Below are 23,972 nucleotides of genomic sequence, written 5' to 3'. Positions count from 1 at the left end.
TATTAGACCATGTCTTTCTCATACAGTAGGAACAGCAATGTGTCACTCGCTCTGTGAATCAAGATTACACAGATATTTGCTGTGGCTTTCCCGAGAGACAGTCCACATTCCTGTACAGGGGGTGGGGAGTGGCTTATAATATTGCCAGCAGGTGGAGCCTCCTATGAGTCTCTCAATCTGGTCGAAATTTTAATATTTTTTCACTTCCTATAAATCATTACCGCTATTATAATTAATGAAATATTTAAAATATACATACTCAAACATGTAAATAAACAATATATTTATTTATAATAAAAATAAGTGAAAAATGCATCTTCCATTTGAATCGAATTAGCCCTGGGAGTTGAGGTGGGAGAAGGCCCTTACGGACATCAGTTCTGAGCCTCATTCTAAGCACTGAAGCCAAATAAGGTCCATGGCACTTCCTTGATTCTGGATTTCCCTGGTTTCATGCAGGTCCTCATATTTATCTGTGTCTAGACTTGCCTTTTTTAAAAAATCTGTTTTTGTCTATCTTCTCTGATTGATCTTCTTTAAACAATCCTTCTTAGATACCCCTTAAAAAAGTATCTGGATTCATCTGTGCCTGGTTTTATTTTTTTCTAAATGCTCATTTTTTTAGACGGCACCAAACAAGTTAATTAATTATAAGGCTAGCTGAGGACAAATCTCAGGCATGAAAGAGGTTTGTTTTTGTTTTCTTTTTTTCCCCCTGAGATATTCTATTAACTATTGAAACCGAAATTTTGAAAGATGGAAATATTTCTCCATAGTTTAAAAAAATAAATCCCAGATTTAAGATGGAAATATTCTGGATGCTATTTTGTTGAATAAATAACATACTCATTCATTCTGTATAATTTTGTCATTTCATGTGATTCGGTCCCTTTCCAGAATTATCACAAGAGTCCCCAGCTTCATCTTCTCCTCTTGCTAAAGTCCATTTTCAACACAGGAGCTAGGGTGGGCCTGTGACCCTGTGGCTCAGATCATCACTGCTCAGAACTCTCCCCTGGTCCCCATTCTCCCTCACGGACGAGTCTTTGGAAGAGCTGACAAGGCCCTGCAGGATCTGGATGCCCCTTCTGTCTCTGACCCCATCCCCCTCCCACGCTCCCCCAGGCTCACGGCACTGTAGCCTCCTTGTACTGGACCAGGTTTTTCAACCTCAGCACTACTGGCACCTTGGACTAGACGGGTCTTTGTTGTGGGCTGTCCTGGGCACTGGAGGAGATGGAGGAGCTTCACTGGCCTCCCCCCACTGGATGAGGTCAGCATCCCTTCCCCAAAGCTGAAGACCAAAACCTCCTCCTGACATTGCCAAGGGTCCCCGAAGGACAAAACCACCCCAGGTTGAGGACCACGGCTGCCAGTCATGTGTCCACTGCTGCTGGGAACCCTCTCCCCCCGACATCCACAGGGCTCCTTCAATTCTGCGGAACTTTGTTCAAAAATAACCTTTCCAGTGAAGCCTTCCCTGGAAAGCCTATTTAAAATGGAAGCATCAGGCCCCGGTCACTCCCTAAACTTGCTTCTTGCTTTATTTTGGTCATCTGAAGAGCTGACCATGCACTCCTCCTTCCTTGCTTGCCTGTGCAGATTTTATGTAATTTTGTTCTTTTTATGTGTTTTCCGATTTGCTTTAGCATTAAGAATGTTCCAAGCCTGTTGCCCTGTTGCACCAATTACAAGAGGCACTTGTGTCATGAAGATTTTATATGCTAATCACCCCAATTCCCTCATTATTTTTCTAAGCGTATTTCCTTTTTGCCATTTTTGTCTTTTATCTATCCATCTATTAATCTATACATCCACCTAGCTATCTATGCAGTTATCAATCTACCTCATTATCTATCTATTCTATCTCTCTATTTATCTATTCTGTCTTTCTATTTAGTCTGTCTTTCCATCTAGTTGATCAACCTATGTACTTACAATGCATTCAGTCATTTATTATCCTGCAGTGTTAGATATCTCTGTAAGATGCATTAAATAATTTAGGGGAAATGAGACCAATAATAAATGTTCTTAGTCAAGACGATGGTTTCTTCAGTGCTAATCTCAATTTAAAAATCTGATATCTTGATTCTTTAATAATTTTATTATTTTATTTTAAATGTACACATCAGGAAACAAATGCTGTGCCAAATACCTGTCTCGGTCTTAAGCTTGGAAAATGTGGTTCTTCATGAAAAACTAGTAATTAAAAATCATTTATTTTCTATGAGTGATAGAAACCACTTTTAACCACTCCCAACAAACGGGAGTTTTTGAAGTTCAGGGTGGAAATTTTACAGCTGAGACGACATTTACTTTGAATCCAATTCTTCCTGAGCCAAATATTATTTGCAGTCAAACATATTACTGTTAATGAATCATAATGACAGGGATTTAGAAGGTCAATGATCTGAGCTCAATTTCATACCCTACTAACAGATACTTAGATAAGAAATATGAGCCAATGAGCCCAACCGGAAAGCACAAAGTGGTAGTCTGATCACTTCCGTCTCTCAAAGCAGAGGCACTGTCTGTGAATAAGAATAGAACTATTTCTAGCAGCTCAACTTCCAGGCAGCTATATTAATATTGGTGATTAACACGAAGGCAACCATCAGGAGAAGCAATAAACACAAAGACTCTACTGTAATCAAACTTTGGAATGGTCTGTTCATTCTTTTTATTTTCATCATTTCCATTAATAGGATCCATTTCCCCAAAATAACCTTTTTAAGATTTAAATTTTAATTTATATTCCAGGTTCCACTTATCTAAAGTATCGCTGTCATGAAAATTTGGACAAATCAATAAACATTAATTCAATTCGTTGCTCTTAAGGGGTTTGGTGATAAAAATGAGATGAAAATAGTTTGTTCCCTGTACACAGATGTTGTCTCCACAGTCTAATAAAACTACTCAACGTGCAACAGAAGAATACCCAATATTTACGGGAAAAAATTCCTCTTGATGATAGTTCAAAATAAATTCTTTTGAGTAAAACTGGTAATAATAATAATAACACTAATATGTAATATATTCTAGGTGTGCTTGTGTACCAGAGATTCAGCTAACTAGTTCATTTAATCTTTACAATAAGTGTATTGTATCCTCTCCACTACTCTGCTGGGAATCTGAGGCTTAGCAATGTCACCAAGTTGGTAAGTGGCTGAGTGAGTCCTCTACCCCAAGGTCACCTTACCCCTATGGCTTATGCTCCTCACCACTGTGTCACCCCACCTCCCTAGCAGTTTTCCACCAGCCACTGACAGGTACAGGCCCAAACATCACCCATCTATGACCTTCTGTGGGAGCACAGACTCTCAGGTGGGCACTCAAGCCAGAGCAGTACCCGGCCCTCCCTAACCCTTCCAACCTAATTGCTACTACAGAGTTTCCCTAATGTCCCATACATGCATCGGGCACCTTAAATCCCTCTTTTTTTTTGCCTTTGTTTATGCTTTCCCCCTCTTCTCCAAGTATTTTTCTATCTTTCTGATTTGATTCTCTCTCCTTTACAAAGCTTTCCCTACCTGTTAAAAATTGACACAATCAGATCCTGCCTCTGAAATCCCAAATGCCACACAGAATGGAAGCTTACTCAAATTTGTGGTTATAAAGAACATTCTCCGATCATTTTATATCTATCAAGCTTGTCTCCCATAAAATCTTGTGATCTCTTCAAAGATGCCTTTTCCTCTGGTCATCTCTTCAAAGATGCCTTTTCCTCTGGTCAATGCACAAGTAATTAACAGCAGAACTGAAAACATACTTTAACTTGACAGTTTCCATTTGCAGTAGAATTGAAAGAATTAAATTAGAATACAACGCTATTAAAAACTCTTAAAAACCAAGCTGTGATAAGGTCAAAGGCTTTAACAAATGAAAACAATTTTACTCTTAGCAGCTATCTCATTAAAATTCTGAGAAGACATATATGAGGCTTAAAGATTTCTTATATACAAAGTAGCTCTTCAAACTATAATTTTATGAATTATTAAACTGAAGCATTCAAAAATACTTCCTAAGAGACGAGGGCATTAAAAAGGCTCTTTCTAAAAAATTAAATAAGAAAATCCCATCAGAACAGTGAAATATCAGAATAATAACTGAATGTACCTGATGACCAAGTGGCATGCTGACAGCAAGCAATTCTGAGACAAAAAGAATGCTTAATTTCTATTTCAAAAAATTCAAAATAGAAGTTTCCAGAAAGTATCCTTTTGGATTACAATGAAAGTAAATTCGCCCTCAAGTTGACACCTTTATGAGTATTACAGCTTTTGCAGTAAAAACGAAGATGCCTGATCTCCCTTTTTTACATTATGCCTTTAAAAATTTATTTTTTCAGACTCTCATCATATTTGTACAAAAAGACATCATATTGTAGATACGTCTTAACTCAAGTCTTGGAACTCCACGTTTGTAGCTCTCCTGACTAATGGGATAACACAGCTTGGGACCAAGATCCTCTAAAGGGTGGGTAGATGATTGAATGTAAAGAAAGGCTCTATCCAGGCTCTGGAGGGCATGGAAGGACTGCCTGTCCCCTGGGGACCAGCTCACGCCCTCCTTCGCTGGTTCAAACAAAGGCTACCTTTTACCTACTACAAGAGTTCCCAGAACTGGCAGTTCAGATGAAATGAGCAATCTCAGCAAAGCAAAGCCTCTGAAAGCTTGCCTTTCAGCAGCACCTGATGCCTTTCTCTGCATAAACTCGGTGGCATACAGAGCAGCCTACACGCTATTCTGGATGTAGCATTTATACAATGTGAAAATGGAAAACCCACATCTATGGCTCTCGGCCGATTTCAAAAACATAAAGCCATTTAAAATGAGTAAGACAGTCAGCTTCCTTGAACTGCCTAAAACAAACTTCGCATCGTTCAGGTCTAATCACTGGGCTGAGATACTCAACCTCTATGTTGTTTCATCTTCACAGAGAAATAGACACATTATGAAACATCTGGTTTTACTGTCATGTCTGCCCCGCCGTGCCATTTGGTGGTAGGTGCTGAGTGGCCAGGAACTAGCTGTCAGGAATTGAAGATGAAGGTTTGTAGTCTGATCCCTCAAGTGTGACAACCTAGCTGGGGAGGTGGCATGGCACAGAGAGATTACAGGTACGAAGAAAGAGCTAGGGGAAACCAGGAAGAGAGGAGTCAGGTGGATCTCACAGAAAGGGGTCATCTGAGCTGCGACAAAAGGAAGGACAGATGAGGGACAAAGGGCGATCCAGGTCAGGAGAGCAGCGGTGTCCATGTGAACGTGCCGGGTGTGTGCAGCTGTGGTTGCAGCCAGTTTACAAGGCACCACACGCAAATGAGAAAAAAGGCATCCCCTCTGGATGGACAGAGCCAGTGAGAACACTGCTTGTTGAGTGACGTAAACAGCCTGGTCTTCAGGAACGGTGGACAGTCTGGAATAACTGGAGTATAATGGATGAGGAGTGGGAAGGCATGTGGCCGGACAGGTGGGTTGTGATGAGTCTTAAATGCCAATGCAGAGTCTGAACTCGGCTGCGAGCAATGGGAAATCACTGAGGTTTCGAGTTCAGAAGTGACCCAATCAGAGGTCAGCACCCTTTTTCTGTAAAGGGCCAGATAGTAAATATTTTCAGCTTTATAGGCCAGAAGGTCACTGTCACAGCTCCTCAACTCTTTCTGGTGTGAAGGTAGCCAGACAGCACGTGAAGAAATGGGCGTAGCTGGGTTCCAGTAAAGCTTGACAGCAGCCAGGATTTGGCCCATGGGCCATGGTTTACGTACCACTGCTTCATACCAGTGCTGGGAGAAGACAATCCATTACACAGTTTAGAGGGCTGAGACCTAGAAATATCAAATTCCTGTCTGTCATCCCTCGCTAAGTGGCATGTTGGGATTTGTATCCATTCTGTTGGAAGCCTGTTGTAAATGGTCAACATGAAAAATCCCCAAGTTCAGGGTCTGACACACAGCGGGCACCCAGTATAAATTCTTTCCTTCCTGCTGTTACACAAAGGTCATCCTAATTACTGAAAGGATGAGAAAATGTGGCTTCTACTTCGTGACTTTGGACTTCAGGGAACAAGGTTGATTCTTTTTCAGGTTGTGAAGGAAGCGGTATTGTTAGAAAAGAACTGGCTCAGAGTAAGAGACAGAGTTAAGCGTTGCAAGAACACAGATGACGTCAGGATGTTCTAGCTAGACCTCACAGAGGACTTTCAAAACAGAATCTAAGATAGCTTCATGAAAAGCATCTGTTACTGTATCAGGTATCAACAAGCCACCATCTCTTCCCCCAGAGTTAAATTTCTCCTCCAAACAGAAGGCTCTGGGGAGAGGGACAACTATCGTGAGGAAGTGGGAAGAAAAACCACCTTGGATCTGTGCACGCAGAGCTCATGGGTTAGGAGAGGGCATGGGGGGTGATGAGGAATCAGATTCTCTCAAACAAAGAGGAAAAGGATGATTTCGATAGTGCTTTTAAAGAGTTGAGAAGAAAAAAGTCTGCCTACTCTCAGACTCTGATGCTGGAGGATAAAGGAACACAAACACCTGTTTATAAAGGCAAAATGAAGCCTGGATGTTTTAGGTTTCTCTACCTTCTCTATTCTGGACTCTGCTACATCCAATTTCATTGAAATCTGGTAGATATCACCTTGTGAAAAGACTTAGAGCCAGGCAAAGACAAATGTGAAATCCAACTGGAGGCAAGGAAATTACATGGAAAAATCAATGGTTTGGATAGTGTCACCAATACAGCCGGTGATGAGGAGGACTCTGGAGGGGACCGGCGGGGCTGTATGTGGTGTGGGCAGGAGGACGGGGTTTCTTTTCTGTTCCTGTGGAAGGGCTGAGCCAGGTGAAGGAGCCAAGAAGGAGTGATGTAGAAAGGGGAGCGGGGCAAGGTGAGCCTCCTCAGACAGAGAGGAAGTAAAAGCTGCAAGGAAGCAATAAGGACATTTCTTCCTTTGGGCTGCACTGCAATTAGAAAGGAGTTTGGATGTTTTCAAAGTACCCACTGGTGGCAACCTGGCGCCCTGGAGGACTTTTTCTCACAGAATGTCTGATAAACAGCAGAGACTGTCCTCTGATCTTCAGACCCCCATTTGGGTGTATGCCTCAAAGGGCAGCAGGGTAGAAAAGTTCAATACTTTGGCATTTGTCGGATAACTTAACAGAGACAGGTAAACACAGAACCCAAAACGATGTTTCCAACTGTAATAGAACATTTCTCTTTTCGAGCACATAAATGTACCTGATATATGGTTAAAAGATGCCTATCAAAAACAGTTTGCTCCCCTTTAAGCTACCTCATGCATAATCTAATTATAAAAACTTTGGGGAAAAAAAGTGCATGTGATTAGTACTTTATAAACACTCCCTGCAATTTAAAATATTTATAATGGCTCACGAGCAAGAGTTTGAAAAATGAAGATCAGTGCTTAAAACAGATCTTTGCTTTGAATTTTAATATTACTCATAATGCAATTACTTTACTTATATAATACAATAATTTTCACACCTGCAGAATTCACTTAAATATAATAAAATGTGCTAGCTTTTTCACATAGGAAATATGGAAGAGCAAATTCACGTTATCCTAGATTCTAGCCCACTACTTCATGCTTTCTTTCATTGCATATGCAGTTCATTCCATCTGTAGTACAGCAAATTATCACCTCTTAAAAAACAAGATTGCCTACTAATGTTTTTCTGCCGCTAAACTAAGAACTGCACTAAAATGGAATAGGGGTGCTTACCGTAAAGATACTATACACGGCCTTTGCTAGTTTCCCAATGTGAAATTTTCCATTGTATTAATGATATACGTCTAATTTATCACCGGACAAATCAGTTGCTATACTTCATACATAGTGGCAGTGATTTATTTTCTAATTCAACCAAAATTCTGGCTGAAACAACATGTTTGGACACCAATGTACAAGTTCGACAGTCCTACACAAAATGTTGCCAGAGACACATGTACCTCTAAGATGGAAACTAAACTATGAATGTTTAAAAAATTCTAATTTGAAAAACACATTTGGTTGTGGGTTTCACTTAGATGACACCAGATAAGACAGCCGCATGTCAATATCCAAAATTGCACTCTAGGTTTTATATTAATTCAAAATAAAACAATGATTAGAAGGTTGGAAGTTCTTTCATTCATATGCAAATATCCTGAGGTTGGCTGCAGTGAAGGATGCTCCAATTAGGCAACTCCCTTCAGAGCTGCACCGGGATTACTTGGCCGTCCTTGGCACTGCTGTGGCGTAGGCTTGAGAAGCTATATAAAGTAGCATTTGACACTTGTGGTTGTGTCAAGAGTGACTCAACAAGACATAACTAAAAGCGTGAAATCCAGGGTGGCAATGACCTCTACCATCCTAAAACAAAATCCTGGAGACTAATGAAAACACTTCTTCTTGCTATTCTTGGACCACTAGAACATTTTTCATGAACTTCATGCCCGATCAGGTTATCATAAAAATTTATATTCTGAATGAGCTGTCTTATTTGGATGACAAAGTTGCATCTATCGTAAATTACCAAATACAGGTTGAAGTTCACTGCGTTTTTGTGCAGGTGGGTTTTTATAACATAATAGCTCTAATGGAGAAGTGGAAGTGTATATGAGCAATTTCTCTCTCTCTCTCTCTCTCTCTCTCTCTAAATTCAGGTGCCACTTGGTGAAGGCTGCTGCTACCTGGTTTGCCCACCCTAGACACAGAAACTTGACCACAAACAGCAGATGGATCTATCTACTTCAGGTACCCGTCCTTAGTAATATCCAGAGTTCTTTCATTGAAAGCTTTATGAAGACATGAAAGGGGATGACTTAAAAGGGAAAAAAAATCCACTCATTTTCTGCATTAGCTAAGGCATTAACTTCAACATAGATGTATACAGACATAAATAAATAATACATTGGTGCAGAGTCTGATAGAGTTCTGATGTTAGCTTTTAGTGCCTCCTGGGAAAGTTCTAGAGGGACGAGAGCAAACATCGTCCTCTCCCACTTTTCCACTGCCTGTTACCGTACTTCTCCATTTGTTTCTGGTCCACATCTAGCTGCTTTATTCTAGATTGGTTAGGTCTGTGTATCAAGGCTGACAGAGCAATTGCAGAGAAGTCTCGGTCTCCTGAAGTCCTTCAAAGTGCCAACTGTAAACTATAAAGTTATCACCAACTACAGCGTTGGAGATACAGGAAGTGCAGCTTGCCTCAGATGCCCACATGCTACGTGGAACATGCTGGCTGCCACGACCTGGGAACTTCTTTACCCTTCTCTGCTCCACTGCTGAGGTAGGAAGGGTTTTAGCGACCACCCAGAATATTAGTGGGCAAGAATAATTTCCAGGTTGACTTTTGCCTTAAACAGCGTCTATCACTCTTGGAATACCTAAGTAGGATATTTTAAATAAAGGATGTGTCCTGTGTGAATCTCTCTGATACCATGATCTCCACTATAAAATACAGGAACAATTATTGAGAATTGTATGACAATCAGAGAAAACCACCAGATTGGGTGAGGCCAACAGTCTCAAGTGGCCAGCTAAGCTCACTATCAAAGTCACTAGCTACTACAGACCAACCTTACATTATACAGAATTCAGACTTAGGCCTCCCCACACTACAGATTATTGGATGTCATGGAACTCTGGGGATTATTCTGAAACAGAATAAAACCACCAATGCTAAATCAATGCCAAAATTAAAACATCTATTGTAATCTATGGTTAGTTCATGGATTGTACATTGGCAGCTGGGTTTATTTTTCCCTGTGTAATCATGTTTTGATCAAAAGGGTATTTTTATTCCAGTAATTCTTCTAGAATCAACTTTGTTAATTATTTTGAAAATATTTTTCTTCTCAATCAGAATGGTCAATTCACATGAGCATACACACAGAGTCTTTGTGTTAAGAATGGCTCTTACCCTGGTCTGGTCAGTAAACCAGGTCCTCTAAGAATAGACAGGTACATTTTTCTAATCATGAGCACAAATTTTGTTTATTAATTGTCAACTCTATTATTAAACTGCAAGACTGTCATTTTTTAAATTAAATTATGCAAAACATTTTGCAGAAAATGAAGCATTCCCTAGCATTACTGTGACAATTTAAAATTTATTTCTCTTAGTTCTTTTTCTTTGCTCTTAATTCTTTTTTGGTTATTTTATTTGAACTTTTAGTGTACATATTTCTAGCAAGCTGCCTCTTTTGTGGAATAAGGTGGAAGTGCAGAGGAGTTAAAAATAAATGGACTGTTCAAGGCTTTTTATTTCTGATGATTCAATGTAGGCAATGTTTAATATTCCATAAATATTTTATATTTTGTATGCAATATTTAATATTCAATAAAAATTGGCTAATTTCACATTCCATAATAAACTATCTTAACAAGTTCTTTGGAAAGAGATTATTTCATTTCATTGTATACAACAAATACTCCTGTCAAATATAATGGCTAATAAAAGGGAAAAGAACAGTGACATTCAAAATAGCATCTTCCCATGTTCAGTTCCAATGTAACCAACTAGGCAGTTGTATCTGTACCACATCACAGGGCTAATTAAAAGTCATCAGGATGACCTGGATAGTCTCTAACATGCTGGGGAAAAGTTACATAGTAATAATATAAATAAATATGGGTGAGGCAATGACTAACCATCTCCTTGAGGAATCAAAGCAGTTACAAGACTGTACTTTCACACAATTATTAGACGAATCTTTCAGGGCAAAGTTCCACCAGACAACATACATGCTTAAAAGTTAATACTATGGGCAAGCTATGTGAGGTCAAGGCATATGCACATGGGAATTTTCTTATAAACTCTTAGCATTTGGAAAGTATTTGTTTTGCTGCTGCTTTTTTTAAAATGGGAATTAAGCTCAGATAAGAACACTTAATCTAAAACATTTATTCAAACCCTTCTAGCTCCTTCCAAACTGGAGAGTATTCAATATTGTGACCGTTCCTTCATAATACTTATGCTCACCTAAAATAGTCCAATAGTCACTATAAAGTCACTCACTTGAAACAAAGAAAACAAATCTGTTAAAAATGAAAACATGGATTTTCAAAACCAGAATATTTAAATACTGTCAACGTATTCTGTTTTGTGATAACATTAGATGATGTGGAAAGAAGTCCTTAGTTTTCTTTTTTTATACTTTGAAGATGATAATTACTTATTGAGGTTTAAAAATCAAGCTTGAAAGGGATCTGAACATTGTCTAGTAATATTAATGGAAACCAATGATTTTTCAAAAGAGATGAAAAAATTGCTTGAAAATTAAGACTGGCCCTCTTCAGATGTAACCAAGAAGCAAAGAGGAAATGAAAAGTACATCATTCTGGGATAATTTCTTTTAAAAAATATTCACATGTAAGGTGATCATATAGTTTATGGTCCAAAGGGGAACACTTTTTAAGAGTGAAAGGAGATGTTATTAATAATTAGACTAGGACAAAAGGCATTCACTGGGGGTATTCGCAGCAAAATCAAGACTTATGGCACCCTAGGAAAAAGGACCTGGGATGTGGACTTTGTATCAGTTTCCTCCTCCTTTCTCCTCCTTCTCTCTATGATCAAGTGAGGCCAAGAGAGCAAAGTGGTGCATTTTCAGGGCAGCTTTTCAGGGAAAGCAGAGAAGCACAGATTTAGAAATAGGATCACTGGAAGCAAACAATGGAACATCTGAGGCATTTTAATGAAAACCCAGTGCTGTTTTCTATCTTATCTGTTTTATTCTCTTATCCCTAATTGCTTTGGGGCTCTCAACCTGTTAGTCTGCACGGGTTACGTATAAAAAAAAGAAAACCTATCTCTACGTCAACCCTCCACGGACCAGCCAAGTCCTATTAAACTATCTTCTGTGAGCACTTCTGAGCCCTCACGCCCTGCTATCAGAAAAGCACAAAAACCTACTCTGTGCCGCTGGGATGCAGAAAGGAAAGCGCAAGAAGGGAAAACAGCAAACATTCGGCCCAGAAGCAGCACGACTGGCATGCTCGCTAGGCCACGCGCGATCCCAGGGAGGAACGGGAGTTCCGTCCACAGAGGGGCCCCGATGCAGGAAGGCCGCCGTGTGTGCTCACACTGCATCTGTTTTCTTGGGGTCTTAATGGCCAGTGTTAATGTTAATCACTATGAGAGGCATCAGAAAGTGAAACTGAGAGTTTTGCATGGACAGAATTGTTCACTTGACTATACGTATACACAGACTATATGCACACATATACACTATGTATGTGTGGTGCACAGATATACACACAATGTGAAAGTTCTGTTCTTGGACTAAAAGGAAATCATTTATGGCTCTGTTCTCATACCTTTCTTTTTTTCATTCAAAGCCTGAGAATAACTGATCCATATACTATAAATAGAATAAGAATGTTAAGCATTCTTTTCCCCTTGATGAGTACACAGGAGTTTTGTTTTATTTGGATTTATTTTCTTTTTACTATTTCCATGGCTGGAAAGGCCCACACTCAAATAATTCAGTTAGAAGAGAGAGTGTAGTTCTCAAGGTTATTGTCAAAGGGCAACAAACAGGCACCATCCCCTGGGAAACCTCCAACCTTGCCCCTGGAGCTCCAGGGACAGACTGTGAACGTCAGGACCACCACAGCTCCCTCTTGATCCGAGGATGTGACTGAGGTCTCCCGCCCCTTCCCAGGCTTCCTCTGAGTGCTGTGCCCTGTCTTGCCTGCGATGGTGACCATGTGAGTGGGTGGAGTAGGCAGGAAACACTGTCATCCCCTTCCCTCCATTTCTACACATGTTCAATGTCATTGTCAAGAGGAGAACGTTGGTTCTTATGGGGAGGGGTGACAAAAATCTCAGATGTTACAATAGTTTGTGGCCCTTCCAGCTCCACTCTCCCTGACAAAATCTGATTCCTTTGTAAGCAGTTTCTCTCTTTAGGGAGAATTTAAATTTAGCTTCATTTTTCTCCTTAGGAGGTCAGCCATGGAAAAAGTTAATGATTCTCTGGTCAATCATCCTCTCCCTTTCTGGAGCACAAAAGAGAAACAGAGAAAATGGGGGGTGGGGGAGGAGAAGACAATGGGGAAAATATGCCTCTTAAATAAGTGACAGCTGAGGATAAATGGGGACCTGAAGAGAGGGCAGCAGATAATAAAACAGTGGCCCATTGACCCTGGACCCTGCCCAACAGGTGGCTCTCTCTGTACTGGGTCAGATGAACAGACACGTCCTTCTGCAGACCTTGCCTTATATTGTCCTTATCAAATGAGAGCTGCTTGCAGTCTTGTTTCCTGACCTGACACCTGAGATTGGCCAGTCGCCGGCGCTGTTGGGCACACCAGATTCACCCACCTGCTGGGCTGAGCTCAGCTCAGGGCCCAGCCATTCCCTGCTGGGTCTGCCTAAAGACCCGCTGACATCCTTCGCTCTTGACCTTCTTCAGATATCCGAGTGAGGGCGCCGTTCAGCCTGAGCCCCACTCAGCTCTCAGGTGGGCTGTGCTCCCTCCTGGTGATTCTTCACCCCCAAGGCTGCTAAGACCTCATGCCTTAGGACCCCTTTCCCTTAAAGGCTTTCAAACACTTCTGAGACCCAAGTCTCTGTGCAGTGTGTAAAGGGGAAAAGCCACTTCAGTTCCTTTGGGAAGAAGCCAAAGAAAAGAGAAAAATGTTTCCAATCCAGAAGCTGACTAAATTGCCCTGGGCTGGAAGAGGTACAGGATCAAGTCTAACTCGAAATCACTGCCCAGGAAACTGGCAGCCAATTAAGCCCATCCCCTCCCCTTGCATGTTCCTATGAAAGGCATCCCAGAGCTAGCAATTCTAAGATGTGGTAACCCCGGAGCTCAGTCCCAGCCACGCCCCACTACCCTGGGCCCATTTGGCCGGGCCCCACATTCATAAATAGCCTCCAGTTTAAACTTGGTACATTATCTCTATATGAGGGAAAATATACAGTCACCAGATACACCGACGGAACTGAGAGAAAACACAGTCCATCATACAGATATACACTCAGGTCCCATTACTAGGTCACCCCACACCCCAGAAAACCACCAATGTCTACTAGTCCTCTTGGTATTTTGTGAAAAGTACCATTATAGTTCATGGTATTCTGTGTATTGTAAAAACGTTAATTTGTTAAATATAGACATTTTAAATACACCACACTTTTAAACTCTATTTGGCATTTTTTTAGTTCCTAATACACTAGAAAGTTCAATTAGTAGAAGTGACACCAAGAAGCATGTTCTACAAGAGCTGAATTGCTACTGGGTGTGTCAGGGTTACACCCAAGGATAGGATGACAGATTGGTGGGCCTTGCAGTAATTTTACATATTACAGTGGATGCACATGGGCTGAACAATTATTCCTTAACTGACTATTGGGTATTTATTCCATGTCAATGAATAGATGTTTTAACCCACTGTAGAATATTTGATAGAAAAGATCAAATTTTTCCTGCCACGCTAGGAATTTGGCATGAAATCCCATCACATTTATACTTTATTAAAGAAATATTATAAATTATAAAACACAGAAAAACCAAAAGAGAAAAAACAAGTATTTTCAAGGATATGAAATCCCTGCTTAAGCTAAGAGTCTATTTTTTTTTTAATTTCTGGAGAGAAAGGATTGTCTTTCTACATGTCTACTCGAATGTGCATAGTGCACAGAGAACAATTTTTATACATTTGACTCATTACCAATTATTGCTGAATAATCACTAACTGAAAAGGCAAGGTAAACAGACATTCTCCTCCAGAGATAAGTTATCTCCAAAGCAAGTTAGGAAAGGACGCATAGATTCCAAGCCGCCCTACACGGGAGCTTGCTAGGAAAAGCAGGATCCTGACACCCACAGCACAGTGAGGGCCAGAGTGTCACCCCGCTGCAGCTTGGATAAAATGAATTTCTTCATTTTGTAATGAAAAAATGAAAGTTGTAAAAATACTATTTACACATATTCACACACACACACACACACAGCATTAGCACTCCCCTCACCAATAATGATCCTGGAAAAATAACAAGTTACATGACTTGAGAAGAGCACAGGCAAGGTGGTGGTTTATATAAGTATCATACAGAGCTGGTTTTAAAAGGCTCCAAACCTTAGACAAATGAACAACACTTTCACTTAACTACCCTATAATCAAATGTAAGGAATTTGCATAATATTTCACCATTCAAACAGAGAGGGGAAATGCAGACATTTAAACAAACAAACAAACACAAATCCTTTATGAAAATTTAGCAGAGACTCTACTTAGGGTAGCAAGGATTCACTTATCCTGATTAATAATTTGGAACCAAATTTATTATTTATAACTACATAAAAATTTCCAAACCAACGTCCTTCACTGCCGGGTATAGTTTGTCAGTAGATATCTGTATGTACGTAATCTGAAGCACGTTTAAATAATCTGTCTGATGTATGGGGGTATATAATGGTATATTATAATAAGCCATTATCAACATCACCTTGGACATCAAGAGGGCGCTACTATGTCTAAAATTTAAAGATTAAATGAACTCCCTTATCTGGGAAATGAGTTTATGACCTTATGCCATCCTTACCAGAAATCCTTCAGAAAAAAAATAGGTATATATTAAAACTTTTTCTATAACAGTACTTAATTTTAGATGTGTGTTAGTAATGTCGTTATCAGCAAATAAACCACAGTAACCTTTCAAATTTTCTTTAACTTAGCTGCTTATTTTTACATATTTGGCTAACTTCCTCTGGAATATCTGGGGAAACAACGATTTATTCCTAAATTGCCTAAAAGCTTGAAAGAGTTCATCTGACACTGCAAAAACTTCCCTAAATCCAGAGTTTATCTTATTCAGCTTCAAAATTCACTCCATATTTTTAGTAGTAACTCGAATGTGTAACTTAAACACTTGATCTTGGAAAGAGCAGTAACCTTTCTCACCAAAACCCACAAATGTAGCACAGCTCTTTCTTACAGATAAAACAAAAGCAAACAAATTACTCATAACTACAAAAAGACCTGGCTGAAATCTTCCATTTGTCACAAAACGTGCATTATTTCACTAAGTACAGCAGAAGTAACATTTTATTTCATTTAGTTCCACATCCTGGCCGGAAAGTAAAATGCCTGTAGAAGTCAAAAGATGCAAACTAGAAATATCAATCAGGGCAAGAAGCAGTTTTATGATCACTGCATTCGCTGGTTATTTACATTATTTATATGTTGTAGACTATCACAGAGAATTTTAATTTCCAGTCAAAAGGCACAGTCAATTATATTTCTGTCATCTTTACTATTTATAAGAAAAGATAATTGAAAAAATGGTAAATAATCATAAGAATTCATGGGCTAAGACACTCTTCTCGTCTCTATTCCATGTTGCATTTTCATCTAATATGCATGAAACATCAGTACTGTGCTTCTGTAGCTAAACCAGACTCTTTTGGCTTTTTACTTATAGTTCATATTGAAATAAGGAACCAAACATACGAGATGAGAATCAGTTTGTGCTAACCCTCAAAGCTCTAAATAAAAGTAGATAAACAGAGTCATCCAGGTGAATTAAATACTGAAATTAGTGGCAAAAAATATTACTCTGAGATTTAGATATATGCAGGCACAATGGAAAAATATGAATAAACCTTCATTTCCCGCCAACACTTTATGACCTCTGAGATATAGTACTACCTGGGTGGTGGATAAAAGTATACGCCGAAAGAAATAGACCTCCCAAGGGGAGGTAACTGGACGCACTCTGGACAGTGATTCACTGCTTACACTGCTTAAAAAGGCAGCTCCTTCCTTGTGTGTGGGGCCCCCAGCCCACCGAGACACATGGGTCCACAGTCCAGTCTCTCCCTGCACCTCTAGAGAACCAGGAGGCACCTCCTCCACTTTCAAAGACCACACCGAGTTTTCATGCAGGATGGAGCCCAGGCCTTTCTGCAAGACTCCATGCCTGACACATCTGAGCTTGTCCTGGCTCCTTAATCTCCAAGTCACCAACATCACACAACACCAGGGTCGCCAGAACTCTCTGATGCTGTTGCCCAGACCTGTTCCTACATAATAATACCATTTAGGAAAGAGCAATGCCATCGCAGGCTGTAACAGGAAGACTAAATCTGACTCAGTACGATCCTGGAAAGGATGTCTCATTGCATGACCGCACTGTGCTCTCTTACCAAAACACCCTCTGTGATGACCACCACACTCTCTAGGATACACCTATGGCCTTTTCTGACCACGCGCGGGAAAGCAACGCTCTGCTTTTCATACCTTTGCAGCCACGGACGAGTTGGGTTTCTCCAGCAGGTCCCAGAGCTTCTTCCTCTTCTCGGGGCAGCAGGTGTTATCGAACTCTTCTCCCTCCCGCTCCCGCATGGTCTCTGCCTCGCGCCGCAGCTCTTCGTTCATCTGCTCTTTCTTTTGATGATACCTGGCTTGGCAGCAGGACTCTAAGTAGATCTCATCAATCCCCCAGTAATCAAGCTCTTGGCCGAAAGACAGCGCGCACATTTCTTCCATCATGTGGAGCTTCCCTGTCCGGTAGAAGTTTAAAATGGAGGTGAAGGCTCCGGGATGCCGATCAAAGAAATACTCGTTCTCGCTCAGATTGTAGTCATCGCACACCTCCAGGAGGCTCTCGTGCGTGTTACAGTCCCGGAGCTTCCCCAGGCGGGTCCTGGGCAGCCGGTCCAACGTTCGCCACAGGACCTCGTGGTTGAGGCCCCCCACGTTGATTTTCACCCTCCGGGAGCACGTTTTGCTCCTAATAATGTCCACGGGTTCTGGTGGCAGAGAAAGCGTCGACCTTGAAGTCTTCCTGTTTAAGCCAGGGGGGGCCTTCTCGGCCATTTTGGACCAAACAGAGCCACAGAGCCCGGGTCCTCAAAGGAAGGGGTCGCCAGGTCAACTCAAGCAATATCCCTCTGTGGCCGGCATTTCCACGGACACACCTGGAAGAAAGGAACAACACACCCCTCGGTTACTTGCATTTTTCCTAAATAAAGCATTTCCTATTCCGTGGGATCACTGCTGTTCCTGCACAACCAAGAGATATGCTATTAATTACTGGGTATTTGTGGAGACGTACATCTTTGCTTTAAGATATAAGGAGAAAAAGACAACACAGTGCACTACACAGAAGAGGCTGTGTATTGCGTTTTATATACATATAGGTTGACAGCCCCCCAATTTGTCACCAGAGACCTCTTTCTGAAGCTCTGGACTAAAATATCCATATGCTGATCAATGCTTCCTAGACATCTTAAACTAAACTGGCTGCACCTCCAACCTGCCCAGCTAGTTCCTAGTTCTTCTCAGGAACCTGAGGACCTTCTCCTGGTCTTCAGATTGAGAAGGACCAGAAACTGCACTCCAGTATGAGTCACCCAAGCTAAACCCCTGAGAAATCCTGGTCCATCAGTCCACATCCAAATAAACACCAGGTCTCAGCCACCTGTACCTCCTAAATGTTGCTTAAGCCCTCCGTCCCCATTACCCTGTCCCTGTTACCCTGAACCATGAAACTGGTTCAAACTCTCAGAATCTCTTGCAACATTTCTACAGTAACATCTTAAACTGGATCCTGAGTTCTGGTTTAGTCTATATAAAAACCGTTCTCTGCACAGCTACTAGAAGGACAGTTTCCAGTCCTTCTCAATCTGAAGACCAGGAGAAGGTCCTCAGGGTCCTGAGAAGAACTGGTAACCAGCTGGGCAGGGGCAGGTTGAAGGTGCAGCCATTTTAGTTTAAGATGTCTAGGAAGCATTGATCAGCATATGGATATTTTAGTCCAGAGCTTCAGAAAGAGGTCTCTGGTGACCTTACCATGCTTTAAATCCTACAAAGGCTCATTGTTATGGGCAGCATAAAGTCTACGAAGTCAAGATCTGGCCTACCTCTCCATCCTCACTTCTCCTCCCTCCCTCATCACTTCATTCCAGCAACCCCAGACTCTACATATCTTTCTGTTTCAAGCTCCTGGCCTTTCTTCATGCTGTGTCCTGGAGGAGCCTCCACCTTTCCCATTTCCTTTTGACTAATGGCTCCTTGCTCTTCAAGACTCAACTCAGACATCACCTCCTCCAGAAAGCCCTCCATGATATACCTCCTTTAGGATCATGAACTCCCTGAATGTCTCCTCTGTTTTATCAGACCACTGCAAAAAAACCTTTCCCAAGGATGCTGGGAGTTCCTGAAGACAAAGACTATCTTCTCTGTTATAGTCTTATCACTGAGCACAGTGCTTATATATTGTGAGGGTTTAATAAATGTTAAATAATTTGTCAATTCTTTGTTTTCCACAAGACAGCTGACAAAATATCTAGTAGGGCTAATGTATATGGCCAGAAAATGCATAAAAGGAGTTATTTGAATCACTTGACTAAAATGCATCTATGTGTACATGTTATGTATACATGTTTGTGTGCACATCATGTGTGTCAGAATGTGTGTGTGCACTTGTGTTCTTTGCCCCACAGCTGTTTTCTCCTGTGTACTAATTGTTTAAGACACAAGTGCCCTGGCACTCCCTCTTGTTGATCTATTCTTCTGATCTGTAGCAGCAAGCATCTTCTTACTTGATCTTCCCCTATAATGTTTTTTGCAGAAAACCATAGAGCTTCAAGCAATTCATCCAAAACACCACTTTTAATGTAAAACATCATGTTTCACACACAGTCAATTGCTTATACCAAAGGGAAAAGCTTTTAGATTTAAGAGGTCCTTATAATTAGAATTCTCTTTATAAGATCCACACCAATTTCTGCATGTGTCTGGTTTCTCCACTCCTGTGAGTTAAATTTATTTCTCCATCTGGAGCCAAGTATCCTCTCAAGTGAAAATAAGTCAAATTTATGAAAAAACTGGAGATGGACTATATAAAAAGTATTGTAAATATGGCCAATAAATATATTTGAATTGGGAGTTTTTTCAGCTCCACAGTTAAAGAAATATTTAAAGTATACACACACACACTTTCATTGCAGATGACAATAAAAGCCTATTTTTCTAATAAAGAAGTTACAATAATTGGCCAAGTAATTTCAATTCCCTAAGCCTCAATTTCTTAATCTACAAAATGAAAATAATAGTATCAACTTCATTGGCAGTATTATGACAATTAAATGAGATAGTTTATGTGAAGCGCTCACTACAGGGAGGTATATCCAAATACAATAAGGAAACTCATATTTCTCCTTTATGTTTAGCTTCCAATCACTGAATGAACACTATGAGTAAAAGCTGTACTGGTGTTTATTAAATAAATGCTAACATTTAAAATTTTTTCTATATATATACACACATATATATTCAGTCCTCTCTAGTGGATTATAAGCTTATAAGGACAGGAATTGTTGGTCCCAACTTTTCTCTACTGAGCACTGTACCTATACACAGCACATATCTTTGACACCATTGATGCCCATGTCCAAATTTTGTATTCAAATGAGAATGGAGTACACACACATGCATACACACACACACACACATACAGAGGTGGGGCACAGTAATATTAGGATCAGGCAAAACATCTAAAAATATGAGAGATGGGCAATTTCAGTGGTGAATCTAAATGTTCTCCATTAAATAACTTGGTTGTGGCGCAATGACATCTCAGTAATCTGTATAGATTATGTGAACAACCCACATGAATAATAAGCAGGAAACCTAATACATCTTTAATTTGAATAAAAATAAAAATAAAAATGAATTTACTCTTTTTGGAATATAATGACTTACAACTACTGTGAAGAAGAGAGATGGTTTTTGAACTGATTTTAGTATCAGATACGAAGTTTTCCAGAAAGAGTAAGAGCAAACTTCAAAGGGATACAAACATCTCATGTTTATGGTCAGTGGCTTAGTGTGGCTTGCTTTCTTGTAAAAGTCATTACTAAAAGCATAAATGCTCTGTCATAGTCACCTGTAGGCCACTTTTTATCTTAAATAATTCCATCCTCATGACTTATAGTGAATTCCTCCTTTATGTAGAGTATGTGTCTCAAGTGAAGAGAGGTCATAAGACTTAAATTTCAAAGTGTCTTCTTTACTAATCAAGAACTTTCTATTATAAGAAATCCAGTGTTGATTACAAACCCCACAATAAAAGACAGCCTGAAATTCAATGTCCTTTCTTCAAAGCATGGGTAGAGAAACTTATCATGAGAGAATGTAGCCTGTTGCTTTGATTTTCTGAAGACTTTAAGATGATCTGCTCTGATTATTGTTACCGTGGTTAAACATTTTTGATTCTCCCTGAGCAGAATGTTCTACTTGTGACCTGATGTAGAGTACAGGCTCAAAGGGGTGAGTTCTTGAGCAGGTAGAGAACTGTGACTAGTGTTCAGAGAGCTCATCAGGCTTTCAAAATAGTTGTAGGACACAAGGGGTCACATTGGTAAGCCTGAAATTCAGGTCAAGTGCAGAGCATAAGCCCTGCTCAGCAGTCCCTTAGGAACTCACTGAGCCTTTCTGTCTACCTGCCCGTCTGCCATGCTCCCTGCTACCTCCTCCTCTGTGGTTTTTCTCTCCCATTTCCCATCTTACTTCCCCACAAGCTGCTCATCTCTCTTCCATTTCTCTCCCTCTCTTCCTATCCAGTTCCCTCGATCTTTCTTTTTTTTAATTGAAGTATAGTCAGTTATAATGTGTCAATTTCTGGTGTACAGCATAATGTCCCAGTCATGCATATATATATATATACATTCATTTTCATTAAAAGTTATTATAAGACATTGAATATAGTTCCCTGTGCTATACTGAAGAAATTTGTTTTTTTTAATCTATTTTTATATATAGTGGTTATCATTTGCAAATCTCAAATGGATAAGGCATTGGCCTCCTAGATCTTTCTATCCTCAGTGTCTCTTAACCAACCACAAAACCAAACCATGTATCTTCCAACTTGTACATACTTCACGAAGTTTTCTACATCCTTAAGGAGAAAACCTCCTCAGCTGAAAATGCCATGTCTCTCTCCAGAAGAAGAGAAAAACATCTAAACTGAGCTGCTTCTTATGGGAGGTGGTATGGGATTGCAGAAGGGGTTCTGCTCTGAGACTCACGACCCCAGGGTCCAGTTGGGTGGGACTTGTGCAACCCCCTCACCTTTTTGATTGGACTTCAGTTTCTTCACATATCAAACAATGGCATTTCCATGCCTAAAATTCTTTGGTTTCCTATGGCACTTGGTTAATATTTTTCCTCTCTGGCCATTACTATCCTCCCCTTCCAATCACCATCTTCACTTTAGATAGAAATAAGCATATCATATGACTTCAGAGTCCATGAAAACATTTTTTTCATGTCTAGTTTCTTAGGAAAAGGTGGTTTTCATATTTTATTTCAAGGACCCTTTAAGATTTATCAGAGCTTGAAACACACTACATTCAGAACATCAAAAAAGTTTCCTTCATTTTATTTAGTGTTTTTAACTTTTCATTTTAATCTATGTTCTTCTCTGCAATATTAATTTTACTTCTAACAGTGAATCTGTCGTTTCCCTCTGGGTTAGAAACCGTGTTTTGCCACTCTCGAGAGCCTGCAAAATTTATGTTTTTAATTTTATTAATTAAAGTGGATATGAGGCTATGTTTTGTCACATTTACTTTTACAAGTGAAATTATGTCTACCATAATAATTTTGCCCCCTAAGAATCAATCATGTAATTCAGTGTAGTATATAAGTTTAATATAAAATGTAGTAATTCCATATTTCAGCTGTGGAGATGTTTTACAACCGTGTAGAATTTATATACATAAATAGCTATAAACCGAACACACATTTTTATGTCAAAGGCAGAATCTCAGTAAATCTTTTCTTTCGGCAGTCTGTTAGTTTATTTCATCTCCTTCGATCAATCGAGAGTCAAGCTTGCAACAATCAGTCAACCAATGCAAATGTACTAAACATCCCTTCATTAGTCTGTTAGAGGAAGAACGCAACTCTTTAAACAATAAACAACAACAAACATTCTCGGTTTGCACAGCTGCACAAAGCCTCGGTTTGCAGGCTCCTACCAGCAGTGTGGTATTATGCTGCCATCCGTTCAGGGCCAAACCTGACAAAACACAACTTTCTGATCATGGCATCATAATTACAGCTTGAGACTCCAGGTCTGAGGCAGGGGAATGGTGGTGTGGGGGCAGGGCGGATTTTTTTTTCTTTTTTTTTTTTTTACTGTAGTCTCAAAAATACTACTGTTACATCATATACTTGACACTTCCTTAGTGCAGCAAGGCAGGATAAGCCCCATGTGCGATTCCGTGAAGATGAAAAGCAAATCTTTCTAAAGACCTAAGTGATGTTTAACACTTCATTTCTGTGTTGCTGGTACCCGCTGAGCACACATTTGTAAACACGCAGTTCTGAGACCTTTAAGTCTAAATCACTCTATGTATATACAGCTCTGCAGCATTTTCTTAAATTTTCGTGTCTAGTATTAAGTAGTAAATGCATGTTTTTAATCAGTGCTTAAAAAAAAAATTAGCACTCACTGGAGTTTGAAAAAGCACCTCCAGAACTTACCAATGAAAAACAATGAATTTATAGCAAGTTAAAAACAAATCAGATTTATTTGAGAAAGACAGATTGGTACTATTGCAAAGTCAGGTCCTGGAAACTTTCAGCTGTTCTAAGAAATTCAATAAAACTGCTGAATTACTTTAGAACCTGGCCAGAAATACTAATGAATTTCATACTGTTTGTTGTTTTTGAACATGACAGGTTCTAGTAATAACAGAAACACTGTCCTTGCCCTCAGAAAGGTGGACATGGCATTTCTTTTCTGCTATCAGAGGCCGCTAATATCAATATGTTCCTCGATTTTAGCGCAACTATTTACTCCTTAGTTAAAAAAAAATCCGGAACTTTTATCCTTGATATAACCGATGCTTTTTTTAGATACACTCAAACAAAATCCTAAAAGCTTTGCCTTCAGTGGTCAAAGGAAGCATTGTGTTGCAGAGACAAGCAGTAAGTAATATGA

The 23,972-nt window shown here is 39.9% G+C and overlaps 1 protein-coding gene across 2 annotated transcripts in view; it reads right to left on the bottom strand.

Annotated features, from left to right (window-relative positions):
* The window catches only part of KCNB2 (potassium voltage-gated channel subfamily B member 2), a 344,982-nt gene that overhangs the window by 301,421 nt on the left and 19,589 nt on the right, over positions 1 to 23,972 (bottom strand). Inside the window, exon 2 of one of the 2 annotated variants that reach the window (XM_031441471.2) lies at positions 17,258 to 17,937. In XM_031441471.2, the coding sequence (XP_031297331.1) occupies positions 17,258 to 17,836 (579 nt within the window). In that variant the 5' untranslated portion in view covers positions 17,837 to 17,937. Of the gene's footprint in view, positions 1 to 17,257; positions 18,018 to 23,972 lie in introns of those variants that run through there. The other variant, XM_064480876.1, reaches the window with a different exon arrangement.

The sequence above is a fragment of the Camelus dromedarius genome, chromosome 30 (genome assembly GCF_036321535.1).
Source record: "Camelus dromedarius isolate mCamDro1 chromosome 30, mCamDro1.pat, whole genome shotgun sequence".
NCBI classification, from domain to species: Eukaryota; Metazoa; Chordata; class Mammalia; order Artiodactyla; family Camelidae; genus Camelus; species Camelus dromedarius.
This window is presented reverse-complemented; position numbering and strand designations above follow the sequence as displayed.